At 36.8% G+C, this 23,315-nt stretch overlaps 1 protein-coding gene across 5 annotated transcripts in view; it reads left to right on the top strand.

Moving 5' to 3' along the window:
* The window catches only part of CTTNBP2 (cortactin binding protein 2), a 162,755-nt gene that overhangs the window by 72,780 nt on the left and 66,660 nt on the right, over nt 1-23,315 (top strand). For 3 of the 5 annotated variants that reach the window (XM_032761548.2, XM_032761550.1, XM_058426192.1), the window contains exons 4-8: nt 7,686-9,339; nt 15,992-16,195; nt 17,494-17,593; nt 19,871-20,021; nt 22,718-22,972. In XM_032761548.2, coding sequence (XP_032617439.1) covers nt 7,686-9,339; nt 15,992-16,195; nt 17,494-17,593; nt 19,871-20,021; nt 22,718-22,972 — 2,364 coding nt within the window. Of the gene's footprint in view, nt 1-7,685; nt 9,340-14,014; nt 14,055-15,991; nt 16,196-17,493; nt 17,594-19,870; nt 20,022-22,717; nt 22,973-23,315 lie in introns of those variants that run through there. The other 2 variants (XM_032761549.2, XM_058426194.1) reach the window with 2 other exon arrangements.

Here is a 23,315-nt window from a genome sequence, read left to right as displayed (position 1 = left end):
AATGCTTGGAATTAGGTATTTCTTCCAGGAGCACTGTTTCCTATTTAATGGGAGATGGTACTTAGCAACAAATCTGGAGCTAGAAAATTACATATATTTATCATATTCATATGTACACAAAACATAGCTATATCTTGTCTGTTTCTCTATGTATCAAGCTGTCAGTATACTAACATTCCTGAATCTAATTCCAAGCCATAGAGTATATGCCAGTCCTTTTTCTATTTATGACTCCTTTTTTCCACCAGTGAGAAACCCGATTTTCACTGTACTTCAGTATATTTACTCATTTACTGAAGCGTGGAACACACAAAGCAGTTTCAGAATTACTTACTCATACCGCTGTATAAGGCCAAAATGAAAACCTGGAATTCAAAATTAGTTTACAGATTCTTAAGGAAAAGTTTACAGGAAGTACAATTCACATATCTTAAGTCTAAAAATTAATGAGTTTTGAAAATGCATACATCTGGGTAATCTGTGTATCCCCCACCCCACCAACAAGATGTAGACTATTTCCATCACTACATAAAAAGGTTCCTGCAGTACCTCCCCAATAAGTCCCTCCCCCAACTCAGGAAACTGCTGAGCACTATTCTGATTATTTCATCATGGATTAGTCTTACCTATATTAGAATTTTAGGTAAACAATGACTACTGTTTTAATAGCCTTAAATTCAGGAGCTGTTAGTCTTCCAGCTTTGTTTGCTTTATCTAAATTGTTTGGCTAGTCTAGATCGTTTGGACTTCCCTACAAAAAAAAAAAAAAAAAATCAAAGACAGTTTGCCTTCTCCAAAAGTTTGCATGGATCGAAATTTCATTGAATCTATAGACTAATTTTGTGAGAACTGACATGTTAGTAAAATGCAGTCTTCCAACCCATGATTGTAGTACATTTCTCCATTCATTTAGATTTTTAATTTCTCTTAGCAACATTTGGCTTCTATCAGTGTAGTGGTCTTAGAAGTCGTTTGTTGCTGTTACTCATATTTTATTTTTTATGCTATTGTAAATAGCATTATTTAAGAATTTCAAATGTTTGTTAATGTGCAGGTATTCAATTGACTTTGTATGTTCACACTGTATTCTGTAATCTTGCTGTATTAAATAGTTCTAGCCATTATTTTGTATATTCATGATTTTCTAGGTTAAAAATATAAAACATATGATCTATAGAGAACATTTTACTTATTCTTTTCCACATTATTTGCCTGCCTGCCTTTTTCTTCTTCCCAACCACTGCCCTGGAATTATTGCAGTGACTAGAATCTCCAGTGCAATGTTGAATAGAAGTAGTGAAAGTAGACTTTATTGTCTTTTTCTTAGGGAAAAAATATTTCATGTTTCATCATTAAGTACAATTTTAGCTGTGCTTTTCATAGATGCTCTTTATCTCATTTGAGGTTTCATTCTATTCTTTGTTGGAAGGTTTTTTTTTTATCATGAATGGTTTTGATTTAAAAAACTAGTTTATTTGCATTTGTTGACATAATCCTGGTGTTTCTCTTTTATCATTTAATGTAATGAGTTACACAGATTGATTTTCAAATATTAAACCAACTTAGACCCCTAAGGTAAATCTCACATGGTCACCTTTTTATTACTCTTTTTATATATTGGTGGATTTCATTTGCCTGTATTTTGCTAAAGAGTTTTGTGTCTGTGTCCAAGAGAGATGTTTTTTCTGTAAATTTAAAAAAAAAATTGTTTTGTATAAAGGTAATTTTTTGTTCATAAAGTGAATTGGAAGTCTTTTCTGTTTTCTGAAAGGGTATGTATAAGTTTGGCATCATTTTTTTTTCTTTAATGTTTTCTAGAACATCAGTACAGCCTTATAAGCTAGGAGTTTTCTTTGGGAAGAAGTTGTTCATTGTGAATTTAGTTTCTCTTAAAAAAATATAAAGCCATTCCAATTTTCTATGTCATTTTGTGTAATTTCTGAAAGTGTAGGTTTCAGAGGATTTTTTAATTTGTTGAACTTATTGGCACAAAGTTATCCTTTTAATATTTCTTCATTCTGTAGTGATATCCCCTCTTTCATTCCTGTTATTTGTAATTTGTGTTTTTCTCTATTTCTAAATCTGGTTTTCTACATATTTAGCAGTATTATTAATCTTTTAGATGAGACACAATTTTTGGCTTTGTTAATTTCTGTATCATGTATTTCTTCTGTTTCATCAATTTCTTTGGTATTTGATTCCTTCTACTTTGGATTTACTTTGCCCATCTTTTCCTAGCTTCTTAAGGTGAAACTAGGATGATTGATTTGAGGCAGCTCTTCTAATGTAAACATGTAAAGCCATAAATTTCTCTCTGCCCTCAGCCTTAGCTGCTTTTAGATGCTCTGCTTTCACTGAGTCCCACAAATTTTGGTATGCTGTGTTCTTATATTCATTCAGCCCCAAATATATTCTAAATTACTTTGTGATTTCCTCTTAATCCTCTTTACTATTTAGCAATATATGTTTTATTTTTGAATTTTGAGGTTTTCTTAATGTCTTATGATTTATTTCCAGTTTAATTCTGCTTCAGTCAGAGAACACATGCTATAAGATTTTAGCCTTTTGAAATCTGTTGGTTTGGTAGTTCTCAATAGCTCAGCAAGTGCGTTTGAAAATAATATCTTTTGTAGTTTTGGTATATTCTACCCTATAAATATCAATGGCCAGGTGATTTTTATAGTGTTTTCAGATACACTATTTATATTCTTGCTGAGCTTTTTAATCTAGGTTTTTTAAGTGAGATATTGTTATTATTGTAGATTTGTCTATTTTTCCTGTATTTCTATCTGGTTCTGCTTTGTATATTTTAGAGAAAATTATCACCATTGCCATCATTTATGTTGCAGGTTCTCTGTACGTAATATGTCTTTAATTTTTTGACTGGTTTCAAGATTATTTGTCTTTGTTTTCAGCAGTTTTACTATGATGTGCCTAGGTATAAATTTCTTTATATTTTTCTGCTTTGAAATTGCTGAGCTTCCTGGATTTGTAAGTTTGCCTTTTTAATCAAATTTGTAAATTGGGGCCGTTTTTTCTTCCAAGATATTTTTCTTCTGCATTCTATCTTTTTTCTCTTTTCATAACTCCAGTTCATGGAATTTAAATCAATTTATATTGCCCTGGACATAAATAAGATGCTGTTCAATTTTTTTCAATCATGTTTTTCTATGCTCTTCGAATTGAATACTTTCTTTTGCTTTATTTTCAAATTATTCTTTTTCTTCTGCTCCCTCAAATCTGCTATTAAGCCCATTCAGTGAACTTTTTGTCAGTTGAGATATTACACTTATCAATTCTGTTTATACATTTGGTTCTTTTTTTATAGTTCCCACTTGTATGCCAGGATTCCCCTTCTCCTCATTTATTATGACCATATTTTCTTTGAAAATGGCTGCTTTAAAATCCTTGTCGCTAATTCCAGTGTGGATCATCTTGGGCCAGTTTTTATTGATTACTTTTCTCTGGACTATGATTCACTCTTTCTTAATTTCATTGTCTAGTAATTTCTTATTGTATACTGGACACTGAGGATGATATGTTGCAGACTCTGGATTCTGTTACCTGCTGAAGAGTTGTACTTTGTTCTAGTAAGCAGTTAACCCGGTTAGATTCATATTCTGTCTCCTTGCAGTTGGCAACATCTGAGGTCTTTGCTCAGCTCTGTCAGACATTCAGCAGCCACCTTCTGTCATTCTGTGGGGTCCACCCATGAATGTGTAATTCGAGGATCAAACAAGGATGCTGGTAAACCGTGGCAACCTCAGTTTCATCCTCTGACTCCTCAAGGCCATATCACTGGTGCATTGTACTTGAGCTTCAGCTGCCAGTGCTACCAGAATAGGGAATTGCTGCCAGCTGAGCAGCTACATGAAGGCAAATCTCATCCAATGTTATTGGCTCCTTTCTTACAGGAGGGTTTACTCCTCTCTCGTTTCTACCTCTTTTATTGCTCTCAAGAGCCTTTAAATCACTGTTTTATATGTTTTTCAAGGGGTTATAATTATTATCTGCGGGAGAATTAGTCTAATAACCATTGCTTCTCCATTACTGGTAGCAGAACTTTCTCTGATATATTTCATAATTGCTAAATTATAACCCCTGTCTGATAAAAACATTCATCTACATGTTTAATATGGTGTATTCTCTAGATTTTTGTATGCCTCTAGTGTGTTTTCAGAGGAAGAAATATAGTGCAAAGTCACACACGCATTTTAAAATAATATAAGTAGCTATTGTGTTATGAATTGAAAACTCATATTTTTTAGTGCTGGGCACTATGCTATGTGATTCACACGTGTTGTCTTATTTAAAACCATAAAATAACATAATTATTAGGATCATACAGAACCAATTTTTAGAGAACTTACCAAGGTCACACGCTAGTAAGTTTGGGATCAGAATTTAGTACTATATCTCTTATTCTCTTAAGTACACATAATTTGTCTCTGAGCTAAAATGGTCAAAGATTTTTTAATATAAAAATGTTTGTATACTGTGTTTATATACTGTGATTGGAAGGCTCCTGTAGAGGAAAAGGTGTTTAATATTTTAAAAAGAGCAACATAACAACTGATGGAGTGAGTCCCAGAGGTGACGGGAGAAAATGAAGTTAATTGCTGAAGGAAAGTCCAACACTGAGCAGATGGAAACTTTTTCCCCTTAGATTGAAGGAAAGGAAATATGGATTGGTGTTGCTATGAAAATGCTTAAAGGAGGAGACAGGATGAAGAGCGGGAGTGAGTGAGTTTGAATGTTTTTGATAAAGGAGTCTGTAAAGAGAGACTAAGTCAGTTGAGTGGTCACTGGGTGAAGATTTGGAGAAAGGCAGAGGTTTGAAATATCCCCTGTAGTAAATGGCAGAGGAAGCTAAATAAAGTTAAGTAGAGTGATTGATGGTTGGGAATCAGAGGTTGAGTTTGGAGCCGTGTGTTTATAGGTATATCAATTGTGAGGTTTCCTCTGTGCTCTGCTCTCTGTGGTAAACTTTTTTTTAAGACATGTATTAGTTTGAGATAGGATTTACAAAGCACAAGTGATGGAGGACAAAGACGGAAAAGACTTAGAGATGCTTTTATAATAGTATAGTTTTCTGTATAAATATTTGAGATTAGCTGAATTGCTCTCCACTTGGAACTCCTTCTCAATTTGATTCTGAAAGTTGATGATCCATAGTGCAGAATTACTGTGGACAAGATGTGAGATACGGTGAGAAAAACCTGAGACAGGTAGAACCCCGAGTGATTGCCATGACTGACACTCATTAGCTGGATGACATTAGGAAAAAACACTAATATGGCCTCTAGTTACTGTTTTGTGAAATGAAGGTAGCTCTTAAAATTCTCTACCTTCAGAGGCAAATGATGAAATTTGTATTTTAATAGTAAGCGGAAAGTTGGCCTAGTTTATGTTTTTCTTACAGTGCTGTAAGAATTTTTTTTGTTGGGGTTAGTATAAAATACGATTAAATTTTCTTAATAGTTCTGACTTTGTATATGCCTTCTAATACTAGTCTGTTATTTGGTGCATCTCAGAAGAGTTCAATGTGTTTTAGTTAATAATATGTCAAATTTGTGCAAGGCACCCACGTGAATAAGATATACATATAAAAACAGTATATGACAACACTATTGTTCCCCAATCTTACCTAATCTACTTATGAATTACTCCCAAAATTTTATCGAGGAGAATAAAGTATATGTGTAATTATGCTCGAGGAATAATCTATATTCCTGATCATCTATTTATGGGATACATCCCAATGCTATTTAGCAATTGTTTGTCAAAGCAGGAAGCATCCCAGAGTAAAGAAACACTATCCCTGACTATTAATTGTATAGCAAGCCATTTTCTCCTTTTGGTCCCATGACTGACCATGAGGGGAAAGGAGTCGTGGATTTTTGTAACAGGGTAAGAAACAGGAACATTCTCAGGACTTACAGATCATGAGAGTATCTTCCTCTGTTATTGGTGACAAAAATTTGACTCAAATAAGTAGTGACTCTCTTGAGAGGATATTTGTGTTTAACATCTAGTGGAGAAAACAAGTCCTGTCCACATCTTTATAATCAGGTAGATCTACTTTAACCTTTAGGAACCATAAGGCCCATTACAGACCGCCAGTTGAACATTTCACTAGTTGGGGAAGTGAGGTGTGTGGGCCAACCTGGCTTCTGTGTCCCAGCTTGGGGTGTGTCCTTTGTCCTTCATGAGCCCCTTGCGACAGATGCTCTCCTGGACAGAAGTGAGAAATTTGCAGGAACATGTTAGACTAGTGCCGCTGTGAGGCTGCCCATGTAGCCAGAAAGCCCATCAGTAACGGAAGTTGATTGTTATCAATGGAACGATGTTAATTTCAGCTCATTCATTCAATATACAATTTATTAAGCACCACTGTGTGCCAGCCACTGTTCTAGGTCTTAAGGACACAGTCCCTGCCCTCAGTAAAGTCACATTTGGGGTGAGGGGGGTGCAGGCAGGTAGTGAACAAAGGTTGATAAACACAAGGGTGGGAGTTTATCAACTGTTATTTCCCACAGGGTGGTGAGGGAAGGCCTCATTGTAAAGGTGACAGCTAAGCAGAAGTCTGGAAGAAATGAACAAGCCAACCTCTTGTGCTATTGGGAGCTTTTGTGTATATTAGAAAGCCCCCTCTGGAGAAAGAAAGGCTTTGAAAGCTCCCTGTCTAGGCTGATCAGTTAGAAAAATGATTTCACTCTGGAAAGCACCAATCCTAAGGGCCTGTGGCTTGGTGAACAGACAGTGCCTTTCTGTGAAGGAAAAGGCACCCCTGCCTTCATGCCTGGGTAGGCAGCTGGGTGAGTAGGGAAATCCAAGGAAGGGAGAGAGGGCTGGAGTTTTGCTCTTACTCACCCTCCCACAGGTCACTCTTGTGCCATGCACATGTGGCTTACTGTGGGAGCGCTACAGGAAGGTGTGTGGTGGGAATCCCATGCAGAGAGAACAGCAAGGACAAAGACCCCAAGGCGGGACCGTGTTTAGGAAACTCCGGGCATCCAGTGAAGCTAAGGGAGTAAGCAGGATCAAAGTAGGAGACAAGGTCAGGCTCCGGGTTCACTGACACCAAATGTAGTTCTAATAAGATTGTTCTTTAGCTCTTTAGAGTTTTCAAAGAACTTTCATATATAATTTTATATGATGTCCGCAACAACTCATCATAGGAAGCTCAAAGAAGTTACATTACTGAGATAGATAATACAGTTAGCAAACATGGGGGCTTATAATTTAACTGAAGTCCTCGGTTTTCAGTACTTTTCATGATACTTTACCTCCGAGATTAATAATTTTAAAGCATTAAACCTTTTTTAAAAATATCACCAATTCCATCACAGAGCTGTGTTTTTACAAAAATAGACCTTTCTGATCCCTGTGCTGTGATTTAAAGCATCTGGTTATTGTTCTCTTTTTCTGTAGTTAACTTCAATAGACTTTAAAAATTCTCTATTGTTGTAATTTAGATGTCTTTATAAAGCCATTTATGTCTATTTTCTCATTTTAATGGGTCTTTAAAATATTTCTTATCACAACACTTTTTGAAAATGTGGCATTTTTGCTAACCCAAATTATGTAATTGTTAGAAAATTAATAAAACTCACAAAAAGCATTTCCTTAGTGTAAAGAAAATTCTGTGTATTAATCAGGGTTTTCCTGTGAATTTCTTTCAGCTGGAAATGGAGAAGCTTCAGCTACAAGCCCTTGAGCAAGAGCACAAGAAGCTGGCTGCCCGCCTTGAGGAAGAGCGCGGCAAGAACAAGCAGGTGGTCCTGATGCTCGTCAAAGAGTGCAAGCAGCTCTCAGGCAAAGTCATAGAAGAGGCCCAGAAGCTCGAAGACGTAATGGCCAAACTGGAAGAGGAAAAGAAAAAGACGAATGAATTAGAAGAGGAACTCTCCACTGAGAAACGAAGAAGCACAGAAATGGAAGCTCAAATGGAAAAACAACTCTCTGAGTTTGACACCGAGCGGGAACAGCTTCGTGCCAAGCTGAACCGGGAAGAAGCACACACCACTGACCTCAAAGAGGAGATAGACAAGATGAAGAAAATGATTGAGCAACTGAAAAGGGGAAGTGACAGCAAACCAAGCCTCTCTCTTCCACGGAAGACAAAAGATAGGTGTTTGGTTTCCATATCTGTGGGAACAGAAGGAACTGTGACAAGGTCTGTTGCATGCCAGACAGACCTAGTGACAGAAAGTGCTGACCACATGAAAAAGTTGCCTTTAACCATGCCTGTAAAACCTTCCACAGGGAGTCCCCTAGTTTCTGCAAATGCAAAAGGGAGCGTGTGCACCAGTGCCACAATGGCCAGACCAGGTATTGACAGGCAGGCTTCCCATGGTGACTTGATTGGCGCTTCTGTACCCGCTTTCCCACCTCCAAGTGCAAACAGAACTGAGGAAAATGGACCAAGCACTGGGTCAACACCAGATCCAACCAGTAGCACACCCCCACTTCCCAGTAACGCTGCCCCTCCCACCGCTCAAACACCAGGCATAGCTCCTCAGAACTCGCAAGCTCCACCTATTCACAGTTTACATTCACCATGTGCCAATGCCTCTTTGCATCCAGGTCTAAACCCACGAATCCAAGCAGCTAGATTTAGATTTCAGGGCAATGCTAACGACCCAGACCAAAATGGAAATACTACCCAAAGTCCTCCGTCAAGAGATGTCTCGCCTACAAGTCGTGACAACCTAGTGGCCAAACAACTAGCTAGGAATACTGTGACCCAAGCACTGTCAAGATTTACAAGCCCTCAAGCAGGTGCTCCCTCAAGGCCTGGAGCACCCCCAACAGGGGATGTTGGCACCCACCCTCCAGTCGGTCGGACCAGTTTAAAGACTCATGGTGTAGCACGAGTTGACAGAGGAAATCCTCCTCCTATCCCTCCAAAAAAGCCAGGGCTCTCCCAAACTCCTTCTCCACCACACCCCCAACTCAAGGTTATTATAGACAGCAGCAGGGCCTCAAACACAGGGGCCAAAGTTGATAACAAAACTGTGGCTTCGCCTCCTTCCAGTTTGCCACAAGGGAACAGGGTGATCAATGAGGAGAACCTTCCTAAATCATCCTCCCCTCAGCTGCCACCAAAACCATCCATAGATTTAACTGTGGCACCTGCAGGCTGTGCCGTTTCAGCCCTGGCCACGTCTCAGGTGGGTGCCTGGCCTGCTGCAACCCCCGGACTGAACCAACCTGCATGTTCAGACAGTTCCCTTGTCATTCCTACCACCATTGCCTTTTGCTCTTCCATAAACCCCGTTAGTGCCTCATCCTGTAGACCAGGTGCCTCAGACAGCCTCCTGGTAACAGCATCAGGTAAAGGGATTGAAATGTTATACCCTTTTTTAAAGAATATGGCCTCTCTTCTCACTTGCCTTGATTTTCTTCACATTGCCTTGAAACTTTTTTTTAAATTTGATGCTTCCCCCCACCCTCATTTCTTTTCTTTCTCTCTCTTTTTTTGTATTTTTTTGTAAAGGCTCCAGGGTATGGTGATTCATCTTGCTATATGAATTGCGGTTTCACTATGCTAAGTGCTTTCTTCTTTTACAATAACCTGAAAGTAGTGGCTTAAAGCACATGGAGACCATTAATTTAGAGAGACTAAAATATTTACATGGGAGAAAAGAGTATTCCTTCTTATTAAATATTTATCTCGCAAGACCTCAGTGGGTCATCACCAGACAGTACGTGTTTAATTCTGTTCCTTCTGAGATGACATTTTTAAAGGCGTTTCAAGTAATTATTAACACGATGTCGGATTACTAAATTGACTAGATTTGTTCTGTAATTGGTATATTTTAAGTTCTAATATCAGTTTGGTGTTTTGATTTTTTTTTTTTACCTTCAGAAATGGAGTGTGAATATTTATAAATCTGTTCTAAGTTTAGTTTATTTCAAAAGCCATGTACCCTATTTAGTGCTGCCGTCTTCCAACACTTGGGCACAGATGGTTAACATAGCATGTGGGCTATGTCACAGAAGGTTTCCACTGCAGGTGTGGCTTATGAAGTCACTGAATCTGGGACTCTTGAACAAAGAAGAGGTGGATTTTTCCCTTTTGTTATGCAGTTCTAGAGAAAGTATTGCTTTTTATTGACATGACTGGATTAGTTATTTACTAAGCAAATGTGGCTCTAAAGTGATGTTACCAAAAATACATACTTGTAAATGGCAGAGACTAGATTGCAAACACATCTGACTAACTGCAAAGTCCATGCTGTTTTCAGTTCCCAATTTTACCCCTCAAAATGTGGATGACAAAGTTCTGTTGACGCTTTGGGGAAGTCTCTCCTACTATGGGATCTTAGTGGTTGGTGGAGATTGTTGGTTCTAATGGGAGGGAACTTTTATAATTATAGGAATGTTTGAATAGTTGTTATATTTAATACTTTGAGGGGAGAGAGAGGCAAATAGCATCATATTTGCTAATTATCAGGTGATGACAGCAGTACACTAGGATTTATTTGTCCAATTATAAGCTATCAATTTGAAATTAAGGTCTTTGAGAGGCTTTATCCATATTTTGAGGGGCGAAATAGGGAATTGGAAGCAGCATGGACTTTGAAGTTAGATCTATGTTGAAATTTAGTCTCTGCCATTTACAATTGTGCATTTTTGGTGACTTCTTATGCTACTCATATGGGGGAGGGTGGCTGTTAGGAGGATCAGATCCTATAACCTGTCAGCTTGGTATTGAGCTTAGAATAGCATGAGTAATCAATAAATAGAGGTGATATTACTGCTTCAATGATATTGTTGCTTACAGTATTTTTGAGAATTTGCTATGGAATTGACTTTAGTATTATTTTGAGATGTTTTTGCAGGCATTCAGCATTCTATATTTTTGATCCAAAATGGCATTACTGAGTTGAACAGCTCTTCTCGTGGCCTAAAATAATTTTGGCTGTTTCTTACAAATTAAATCCACCCTCAGAGAGGAATTTTGCTATTCAGGAGAATAGAGAATGTACTATAAGATCTTTGGGCAGTCACAAAACACAAGTTCCAGAAATGTGGCAGTGCTATTGCCATAAATGCATAGACTGTAAAGTAGAAAACACTTCCTAGGATATAGAAGTTTTGTCACTTAAAAAAATACAAAGCCATCTTTGAGACCTTGAGGCTTTGCCACTTGTCGCCTTGGTCATTACCGTGGTCCAGGGTTTAGCTGCACGTGCCCTTTGGTTTCAGCAGAGAAGCTTTAAAACCAGGATCTATGACTGAGTAACATTTTGTCAACAGGATTGAAAAGTTAACGGATTAAAATCTGTTAACTTTTAAAGACAGAGATTTACTAATCTATTATCTATTCACCAGGATGTCCTGCCCTAGGATTCAGTAAAATTTTAGATAAAAGAGCTGTAACTCCTCTGAAAAATGCCCTTCACTTATGTCTGGAGAGCAAAAGACAATATAGACCAGAGATCAAAAAAATACCAGCCACTGAAGATACAGAAAACAGATTCCTTATTTTCTACTCTCTGACTTTTGCAATTTTGCCAAAGTATTTTATTTATTTATTCCTCTCAGAACTGCAGAATTACTTTTGGTAGAATAACTGGTTTCTATGTCATTTGCTTATAAGATGTGGCTTATTAAGGGAGAATGGAGGCACTGGAGGCCTTGAGTCATTCAGCAAGTGTTTACTGAGCACCTAGACTGGGAAATGGAAGTGTGATAACACTTACACAATGGGGGTGTACAACTCTACAACTCAACTATAAATGTAGGTCAGCTGATCTTTCCAAATAAGTTAGAGGATTTCAACTCTTTTGCATTTAGATTGCCCCTATTTTCACCACTATGACCATTGCAACTAAGAAACACCAGAGCTGCCTCCACCCTGCTTACTAACCTGTCTGTGCCTGGTTGAGCTTGTGCCTCTCCAGGTCATGAGCCCTCTGAAGGGGATTAACCTTCCAAACAGCCACTGATTCCATTGTGATTGCCCGAAGCAAGGCACGGGGACAACGCATATCTGTCAAATACCTGGCAGGTGTCTCTTCCAATTTCAGTGATCAAACAAGCACTGAACTAAGTATAGTAAGGCAGGATTAGTCCATTTCTGCCCCTTTCTAAGTATCACCCTAGAGAGCTAATTCCCTCTGAGCCATTAGCTTTTTCATTTAAAAACAAAAGCATTGCTGGCTGCAGTGCTCATACCTGTAATCCAAGCACATTGGGAGGCCAAGGCAGGAGGATCACTTGTGCCCAGGCGTTCAAGACCAGCTGGGGCAACATGGCGAAATCCCATCTTTACAAAAAATATAAAAATTAGCTGGCATGGTAGTGTGTGCGTGTGGTCCCAGCTACTCAGGAGGCTGAAGTGGGAAGATCACTTGAATTCGGGAAGTCAAGGCTACAGTGAGCCATAATCATGCCACTGTGCACCAGCCTGGGTGACACAGTTGAGACCATGTCTCAAAACATTGAACCAAAATTATATAATAATATTCCCAAACAAAAAAAAGATTTAAACTTGCCTGATAAATTTTCAAACTACCTCTACCTCGGAGAACTACTGGTCCATGATCTTTCCAACTCTGGTATCCTGTGTTTCCATGTCAGCTTCTATCTATAAAAATTATGACTAAGTTAGAGCCCCAAAGAAAATTGGAATGACAGAAGTTACCCTTTTAATGAATTGTAGTATAAATTACCCAAACTCTATTTGGCAACCTTTATAGCCAAATGTTAAATTTTTAAATAACATTCTTAATTCTAAATGAACTAGAATTTCTTGTTCCTCCTGAACTTGCCAGATAAACACATTTCAAATGTCAGATGAACGGAAGCCTAAACCAGAAATCACTCCAGGCAACTGAGTTTCCATACCCTTGGAAATTGTTTTTTCTGTTTTTCCTTTTTTTATTTGATACATTTGATTTAATTTGGTATACACCTTTTCCCTATTGAAACATATCTTTTAAAAATTATCCTCCATGTATGATTGGCTTAAAGGCTAAATCAGAAAACAAGAATGATCTGGGCTATGACATTAACCTTCTCCACCCTCTGAAGCTGATGCCGGAAGCTGTTGTCACTCCTTCCCTCTGCCATTGCATGTCCAGTCATTCCCTTCCTCCTGGCATGTTGTGCAGGATGCTCACCTTACTAATGTTTGCATATGACACTGCAAAACTGATTGACCTTTCTCTAACATCATTAGAGTAGCTGTATGAATACCAGTCTGTTCTGTCTTAACCACTATTTAACCTCTTAACTAAGCATTACCATTTTTATCATTGTCGGGAATTTCAGATGACCAGTATGGTCTCATGATGAAGTCTTATTTTTCCCATATTTAGGCAGTATTTATTAAAATAAGCTTGTCTATGCTAGACAGCATTGGAAATGTTAGTGAAGATATAAAATGTATTTACAGTTTTAAAATACTTGGTATTTATAAAGCATTTTTCTTTTGTAAAGATTTTAAAAATACATTGCAGACCTCTAAGAAAATAAGGCAACTGATATATCTTCTGTAGTTCTGTATAATAAGACACTTGAGTGGTCTAAAGATTGAAAACAAATTGAAAAAAAAATTTTGTCTTTCAGATAACTTACTAAAAATAGGGTTTCCCAGGAAATTACAGCTGCAATTGAATATTTCCATATAAAGCAGTTGAAAAATATATTTAAACTGGCTCCTCCCCCCAAAAGCCTAGATTTATGGTGAAAAAAGAAAAATGTAAACAAAACCCAAAAGAATAGCAAACCATTTACATATATTGGTATTCATAAAAGAATATCAATAACCAGACCCCTTGGATGAGATCTAAAGAGAGAATGAAAGAGAGGCTGCGTATGAGCCCCATTCCCTCCTGTTCCACAGAGGACTGTAGTGTGATGCCTTCATATTGCCTGTGTTTGCTTTGCAGTCGAGGTTTTATGCCTTCGTGTTTATAATTTCTCTGTTTATCCATTTCTAATAAGTACTGATTTAATTTTTGTGGGCCTGTTTTTTGTTTGTTTGTTTGTTTTTAAGAAAATACAAAAGGTAAAATGTACCAGAGAGGAGCCTTCTTGTAAGTATGAAGTAAAAATACTACTTTTGTAAGAAGAACTAATGAGTATCAGTAGGAAAATATCATAAAGTTTAGATAAATACTGAATTTTATGAGCATTTTAATTTTGTATGTCACTACATGTAGTCCTAATAGGATTAAAAACAATAAATTATTCATAGACCCAAATAATTGATTATAAAGATATACTATCTAGCTTTTTATTAGCAGTGTAGTTTCATTTGTATAATTGGCTTTGTTTTGCCTTTTTAATAAAGAATTTTTTAAATACTAAGTTCCTTTGATATTACTTTTAAAATATTAAGATAATTTAAGGCAAATAATTTAGGATTTAATCATAAGAATTGAGTATTACATATGTATTAATATGACACTCATATGCCTAGAATAATTATGCTGATACCAATGTACAGAGAGTATAAAACATCCATCTGTTGTATCTTACTAAAGGGATATTACCACATATCGTAATCAGGTGGCCATTCTGCCTTGTATTCCACTGCTAAGAAAGGACATACAGGTAAATACGGCGAGATTTTATCTCATCATGCCACACACTTGCAAAAGGATGTAAAGTCAAAAGCCCATGTGACCATTGTTATGAGCAGAAGGTTCAATGTGGTTTTAATTTTCTTTTACAGGTGGTAGTGGATAGTTATAAAACATTTTAAAAATCCAAATGGTATAGTTCCTTAATATAAAATTTTACTGCAGCTAGTAAAAAAGTAATCTTTGTTTTATGCACAATGAGATGTATTGTGCATATAGAAATTCAGGATCTAGTCATTGTGAAGCACTATTTAGAATAAAGCCCTCCATCTGTGATCACTTTGGTCAGGACAAAATAGTCCTAATTGGTCTGTGAAAGTGTGCCCTTAGGGACGAATATATATACATATGCACAACGATGTTACAGGTATTAGAACCCTATAAGGAAAAAGAGGAAAATGTCTTATTTTGAAAATTCACTGTATTTAAGTCTAAAATACACAAATACCTATATGTCACATTGAATGAACACTTTTACTTTACTGTTTTTACAGCCTTTTGATCAAGGAAGAATTCAGAAAATTTTTCATGCTATATGCAGCCGAATTCACACACTTAACAGATTCTCTTCTAAAGCTGCTAAATACTGATGAGAAATATCTAACTATGATAACTCATTGTTTTTGTTAAAATTATATAGTTGAGTGTCCTGTTTTGTTGGCTGATTAAAAGTTTGTTAGGCATTTTGTAAAGGTGGCCAGATGATACAGTCTTCACAATTGTATATTGAATATTTGTGCTGGTTAACTCTAGATCCAGTTATATATGTTATATTTTATTATCTCTTAATACTGAATAGCAGTTGGCCTCCATTATTTCTATTCCCAAATAAGGGAATTCAAGGAATATAAATAGACTCTTTGGTCCATCTTAACGGTTTACATAAAATTTGTAATTAAACATTTTAGAAACCTTGTTGAAAAAGAAAAATCTGTTTCTTACAATTATTTCTGTTACACCGAAAAATATCAGTTTACTTTTCCAGATTAATATTGAACTAGAGGAAAACTTTACCTTGTAAAACCTTTACATTTTAAAATTCAAATTGTTTTAAAATCCTGAAGAGGAATTTGAACTTTTAAAACGAGACAGCCATCTTAAGTTTTCCTAAAACGAATCACCACTTTAACACTTATCTATGCAAGACTCGTGACTAAAAATAATTTTTCACCATGTATGTTGATTTAATTAGCAGCAGATATAAGATCTGAAATAACAGTCCAGATTCATGCTAAGTAAATATTAACAGATTGATAATGTTAGAAACCACGTAATCCTCTAGGGACACATGTTCATATGTTTGTGTGTGTGTAATTCAGAAAGGAATGGGTAATATCTGTCTCTTGTCTTTGCTCCTACTCTCTAACGAGGGTCACTTTAACCTGCAGGCTGGTCACCCTCCCTAACCCCTTTGCTAATGAGTGGTGGTCCTGCCCCCCTGGCTGGCAGGCCCACCCTTCTTCAGCAAGCTGCTGCCCAGGGAAATGTCACTTTATTATCAATGCTGCTTAATGAAGAAGGACTGGACATTAATTACTCCTGTGAAGATGGCCATTCTGCCTTGTATTCTGCTGCTAAGAATGGACATACAGGTAAATATGGCGAGATCTTATACCACACACTTGCAAAAGGATGGAAAGTCAAAAGCCCACGTATCCATTGTTACGAGCAGAAAGTTCAATTTAGTTTTATTTTTCTTTTACAGGTGGTAATGGATAGTTTTTCTAAACATGAGATTTAAAGTTTTTATAAACATTTAAAAAATCCAAATTGTACAGTTCCTTAATGTAAAGTTTTACCAGAGCTAGTAAAAAGTAATCTTTGTTTTATGCAAAGATTGCTTTCCATTTGTGGTCTGTTAGAAATACCTGATATATGAGAAAGTCTAATTATCAGAACTTTAGTGCTACATGCTACAGTGAGGGAAAGTTTTAGCAGTTAGGTAAGGTCATGGGCCTGAAATTGTTCCACAGTTGGAACAAGTTATAGTTATTTGAATGTCTTAACCGAGAAGTTGTGTAACTATAAATGGTATATCGATGACGACTGGGAATTGTTCTTTAAAATGCAAATCCTTTAGTCAAATATACCAAAACATGTGGGAGTGCAGAAAAAGAGAGGATTTGACTGCAAATGCAAAGTCAGATAGCATTGCATATGGGAGCCCCTATGATTGTCGATTAATTCAGATAAATGGAGGATTCTAGTGACCTCAGAGAGCCCGTTGTTTTTAAAGTATTCTAGAATTCTTCATAATCACTATGGAGATTTTCTTTAATGTAGAAGAAGTAAATCTAGTAAGTAACATGAGGAATGTGACATCTAGGTGGTATTTATTCCTGAGTTAGGTGACTTTCGATGGGCTGTCCTTTAGCCTCATTCATGGAGTTAAGTGTAGGATGCCCACCATCCAAAAGCAGTTTAAAGATTAAATTAAATATCATAAAGTAATAATTTATTTAAATACAAAGAATGGTATTTCAGTTTGGTAAATGAATTTGGTTCTCCATCCAGGAACATTATTTTCTGGGATAGACAAGTAGAAAAATCTGGTAAAGCATTTTCTGGCACATGACATTTTTTTTTAACTCGGCAGCAACTCTTCCCAAAATGCACACGCGCATGGGCACGTGTGCATGTGTGCACGCGCCCGCACACACACCCACGCATCTTAGTGAGTCTGGGGTATTATAATCTTTGGGAAAAGAGGCTGCTTTTCCTGTAAAATAGTCTACAGAGTCTCAGGTCTGCCATGATGGAATTGTGAGATGAACTGTGCAGGGGAGTGTCCCTTTGGGTTTAGAATCTATCTACTTTGATTCTGAATTTGAATTTGGCACATCATAACTCCAAATGGGGAATTTACATGGCTTTCTATTAAAATCCATAGACTGTGTGAGATTGCTGCTGAGTGCAGAAGCCCAAGTCAATGCTGCTGATAAAAATGGCTTCACACCCTTGTGTGCTGCAGCTGCTCAGGGACATTTCGAGTAAGTTGCTCTTAATTCTTTTTTTCCCACCATCAAAGGAGCCTCTTTTTATAATTTGCACACGTATTTTAGTTCTGGCTGAATGTGTAAACTAGTGCTTAAAATCACTGGCAAATAAATTCACTAAATATATTTGAGGACTTAAATGCAAACTAGGATTCTAAATTTGCTCTTAATAATAGTTATTGTTTGAGGGAAGTGAAGAAGAGAATTGTGCTGTGTCCCAGTTGAACGTGAATGAACTTTCTTTGGAAGATCATCTATTGCATATCAACACATATGTCATGAGATAAAGGACTGTTGAGAAGTTTGTTGTTCACTGTTTTACACCATTCCAACCCCCCAAAAGATTTTTTACTTATGATGTCACTGAAAGTAGAACATAGAATTATGTTGGTTGTAATAATCTAAGTTTCCTAGTGGTAATGTATTCTAATTATTCATCTTGTTTTACCATTTAAAACAAAATTGAAGCAGGAATTTTACATACTGAAAGTAGTTTGAGCATTAAGCCAAAGAGACCCTATTAATTAAAATATACCTAACTTTAGCAATGATTTCTTTAGTAGCTTACTAAGTCAGTTAGACATAGGCATGACTTTTTAACAGTAGAAGTCATATTTTAATTAAAAAAAATAGAAAATAGCTAAGTTGCTTTCTCTGCCTGTGCTGAAATGGCAGGTTGTGGGAAACGCAAGCTGCTTTTAACTTTTTAATCTAACTGTCCCAATGGGAATGTTCTTAACAAATTCCAGAATTATTGAAATATGAGTTTTTAAGGTTGACTCCATGTTATTAATCATAAATGTAACTTTTTAAAAAATTCAAAATGAATTATTTATATATAGCATGATTTACTTTTCTGCATGTCTACCACATACCTCATTACCCTGAGTTTGTCACTGAGCACCCTAGACACTGATTTTGCTGTTACTCTTGGGACATAACCTGACTCCTTCAAAAGGAATTTCTCCTTCTGAGCTGTGCTTTTTACCTTTACTTTCACCAGGCAACCTGTAGGGCCACTTTCTTGGAGAGTATAGCAGTCATAGGAATGGAAGCATGGATAACTCTGCAAAAAGGAAGGACCCTGGAGAAATCTGGGGATTGATTTTTTTTTTCTTTCTTTCTTTTAGACGGAGTCTTGCTCTGTCGCCAGGCTGGAGTACAGTGGTGCAATCTCAGCTCACTGCAACCTCCACCTCCTGGGTTTAAGCGATTCCCTTGCCTCGGCCTCCCGAGTAGCTGGGACTACAGGTGCAAGCCACCACACCCAGATAATTTTTTGTATTTTAGTAGAGACGGGTTTCACCATGTTGGCCAGAATGGTCTGGATCTCCTGACCTCGTCATCTGCCCCCCTCGGCCTCCCAAAGTGCTGGGATTACAGGTGTGAGCCATCGTGCCAGGCCGGATTGGTTAATTTAAATGTGTCTGATACACACATATATCAACATGTCACTTAATTTAAAAAAAAATGCATAAATCAGATACTGCAAGGGAAAACTAGGAAAAACATTCATTGGAGTGAAAATAAAAGATGAAGTGGATTGCTTCTTACTTTGATTATGATTTAGCCCTCTTTTCTAAGTTTATTCTCAACTAATTTTACAACTTAAGCTCTATGTGTTTAGCCAGTAAATAAGTGTCACAAAGTCTTGACTTTACCTCATTTCTTTCCTCCTTGATTCTCAGGACAGCGAGTTTCTGCTTAGCTATCTTTTTCCTCATCAACTAGCCGACTTCAGGAGACAGGACAACCTCTGCTGTCTTTTCTCCCCAAGGCAACCCTTTTCTCAGCCTTTCTGCTGCCTTTTATAGAGAAGGCACATGGTGCCCTGCTGTCTATGCTATTTATAATTATTTTCTCAAGTGAAAATCTCAGAATGACTCAGCAGCCTTTTTTCAATGTTCAAGCTATTTTGAACCAAAATAATATATATTTATCAAGTACAGTTAAACCGTTCATCCCAGTAAGTTAATTCTAAGGACTCTACTTTCACAAGTTGGTTACAGGGAAGTGTCATAAAGCAGGTATTAGCACTTTTCAGATTTTCATGGGAGAAATTAAATTTTATGATTAGAATATATTTTCTAGCCTTGTGAAAAAACAGTATTCATGTAATAAGATCCATAATAATTGATATATATAAATAGAAACAATTGATGTATATAAAGATGCAGCATTGCTTTCTTTTCTGTGTTTAATATCTTGGTTAGGTGATGCTTCAAAGGTCAAACCCAGGTTTTATGTAATTAATGCTAATCTTGTGTTCAGGTGTGTAGAATTATTAATTGCATATGATGCTAACATTAATCATGCTGCTGATGGAGGACAGACACCTCTATACCTGGCCTGTAAAAATGGAAATAAAGAATGTATTAAACTCTTGTTGGAAGCTGGAACCAATCGAAGTGTAAAAACCACGGTGAGTACCAGTCCGTTTTTTTTCCCCCTGTATATATAATTTGCAATATATTTGTAAACTATACAACTAGAAAAACAAAGTAAATTAAAATAGAGGTTGCTTTATTTTGTTTTGCTTGTAGGATTTGGAAAGTGGTCTGACCCTTGTTTGAATCTCTTTCCCGTTAATTAAATGTCTTGTTTATTAGCCTAACCAGTCCTTTAACCTCTGAGCCTCAGATTCATCTGTCAAACAGGAAAGCAAATACCTATACTTTGATTATTTTTAGAACTAGGGCAGACAAGGGAGGTATAATTTTTTATTCATTCAACAAATAATAGTCTCAGATCCTGGGTTTTCTTAAGTAAAGGAGGACCAATGGTTAATAATATAAGCAGAGATGTGGCTGGACGCGGTGGCTCACACCTGTAATCCCAGCACTTTGGGAGGCTGAGGTGGGCGGATCACCTGAGGTCTGGAATTCAAGACCAGCCTGATCAACATGGAGAAACCCCGTCTCTACTAAAAGTAGAAAATTAGCCGAGCGTGATGTTGCATGCCTGTAATCCCAGCTACTAGGGAGGCTGAGGTAAGAGAATCGCTTGAACCTGGGAGGCAGAGGCTGCGGTGAGCCAAGATGGCACCGTTGCACTCCAGCCTGGGAAAAAAAAGCAAAACTCTGCCTCAAAAAAAAAATGTATATATACATATGTGTATATATATATATATATATATATGTATATATATATATTAGCTGAGATGTAATAAGCTAGATATAAACATTTTAATGACTCATTGCTAGAGCTTTTTTCTTTAAAAAAACTTCCTATTTTTTGAAAATCTGAGAAAACAGTTTAGTTTTATATTTTTCATGTTATTTATATATATTACTTGAGAAATCTGTGGTGTTACACATATTCAGTATAAAATTCTATAGTGAAAAATGAATTAATTTTGTATCACAGGGCTGAATGAAAAATAAGTAGCACGGCATAAAAATTAGTCACATCCTAAGTCAGAGAACACAGAAATCCATTCTCTCCAACTAGTTGCTGATGAGCTAAACAAAACCTTTAGAAGTATAGATGCTCAAAACTCCAGAGATAAACAGTGTAATTGGGAACAATTATGTCTTGTGCCTTATAAGAAAGTATCAAAAGGAAAATAGAAATTTTTTTTCCAGAAATGGTTGCATGGCCTTTGTAATATAAATCGGGAAAGGTCAAAAGCACTTTTACTCTTCAGTAGTAGACTACTTGTGTAGTATACTGTTATACTACCCAAGTAAAGGTGTCCATGACCCAGTGAAGAACATGCCTGAATGGAGCTGATTGAAGCTCCAGAGTCTTGTCTTAGCCAAGTGGACTTTATTTACCTGATTGGAGCACCATTGTCTGGTCTTAGCCAAGTGGATTTTATTAGTATGAGATACCAAACCAGAGAAAAAGCCACATTATAAAGGGACGGCTTTAGCAAACGGTCAGATGACTTAGCCCAAATTTAGATTGTTCGTATTTATTGCCTATTTCTCTGTCTTCTACTCTATTATTTTTTAAAAGTGTACTGTAGCTTACTGAAATATATTTAGTATAGCAATGTGAAATAGTGCATGAAAAAGGTATGTCAAGGGGAAATTAAAGGTAGAAAAATAAAGCCAGAGTCACCAAATCACCAAAATAAGGCCAGGTTCTTTTATGAAAAATTTTTTAAAAAACTAAAGAAGATGGGTGCCTGAGTAGAAGGCAGATCAATCTCTATATAAAGATGAAGAGACTATATATAGAACCTAGATTTTTCCCAGAATAATGCTTGTCGAACTTTAGTGTATTAGAATCTCCTGGAGGGGTCGTTAAGTCAGATTGGTAGACCCCCATCCCCAGAGTTTCTGATTCAGTAGATCTGAGATGAGGATTAAGAATTTACATTTATATAAAGTTCCCAGGTGATACTGATGCTGCTGGTCTGGGGACCACACCTGAGAATCACTGCCCTAAAAAGGACTTCTATTAATACCTCTACTCTAGCAACCAGCTAAGTGGGTAATAGAGGCTCCAAAGTAATATATTCTAGAAAATAGACCCAATAATTTTAGTTGAAACATTTTCTAAGCTTATAATGATCAGTATCCCTCTGCAGTCACAAAACACTCAATAGGGGCCCATAAACCTCCACGGAAATTATTTGGCTTTGTTTTTTCTTTATGTCTACCTTTTCCCTATTATTTAGGATCTTTCCTTCTGGGGTGGTTGGCATAAAATTTTAAGATCACAGAGTTAGGTCAGTGCCTTATAAGTAAAACTGGCTTACAACTGCATTCTTTCAGTACTCTACTAATAACATTATTCTTGCATATAAATTTTTTAATCCCTTTAAGATAAAGTTCATTCTCTTTCATAGTATTAAATTGAGATTTTGATTTACCATACATAATGCTCAGTTATGCCCTGGACAGTATCTGCTCACCCCAAATGGTTAACTGGTAGGTAGAAATGATTACAAGATAGCAAACATAAGTCATAGCAGTTGGAAATATTGTTAACTAACAGGGGTCAGAGAACTTTACCCAGCTCATCAGTGATGATGTTCAGGATTGGAATGCCTGCTTTTCCCAACTCAGTGGTCCATGCCCAAGAACATTTAGAAGTGAACTTTCAATAACATTATCCTTGACATTAATGTTGTTATCAACCCTTTCCCCCTGGTCATTTTATTTTCAGGATGGCTGGACACCAGTTCATGCAGCTGTGGACACTGGTAATGTGGACAGCCTCAAGCTTCTTATGTACTATAGAATACTAGCTCGTGGAAATTCTTTCAATGAGGAGGGGTCTGAGTCAAGTGTCTTTGACTTGGATGGAGGAGAAGAGAGTCCTGAAGGCATATCCAAGCCTGTTGTTCCTGCAGACCTCATTAACCACGCCAACAGAGAAGGCTGGACTGCTGCCCACATTGCTGCTTCCAAAGGTTTTAAGGTGTGTCTGGTAGCAGCTGGCCTCATCATGCAGCTGTAATTTGATGAGCAGCAAAGTTGTCTGCTATAGATTAAGTGTACTTAAATTGAATAATTGGAGACTGAGTGATACAATTGCAGATGTTATTTACCAATATGAATTGACATTATTCCTATGTAGTAGTTACTTATGGTCAAGGGTATAAGAGACTTTTAATAAAAATCATTTATTTGTAGTTCGTTAATAAGAAATATGAGGGTAATTTCAAACATTTTATCTTATCTACTATAGGAGCAAATCATTGGCATTGATTTAGTCCATTGGGTTGCTTACTTCAGTACCAACACCATGCTGCTAGTTAGAG

Source organism: Hylobates moloch, unplaced genomic scaffold (assembly GCF_009828535.3).
Source record: "Hylobates moloch isolate HMO894 unplaced genomic scaffold, HMol_V3 SCAFFOLD_1, whole genome shotgun sequence".
In the NCBI taxonomy this organism is placed as follows: Eukaryota; Metazoa; Chordata; class Mammalia; order Primates; family Hylobatidae; genus Hylobates; species Hylobates moloch.
Note: the sequence above shows the minus strand (reverse complement) of the source record. Positions and strands in the feature narration are given on the sequence as shown.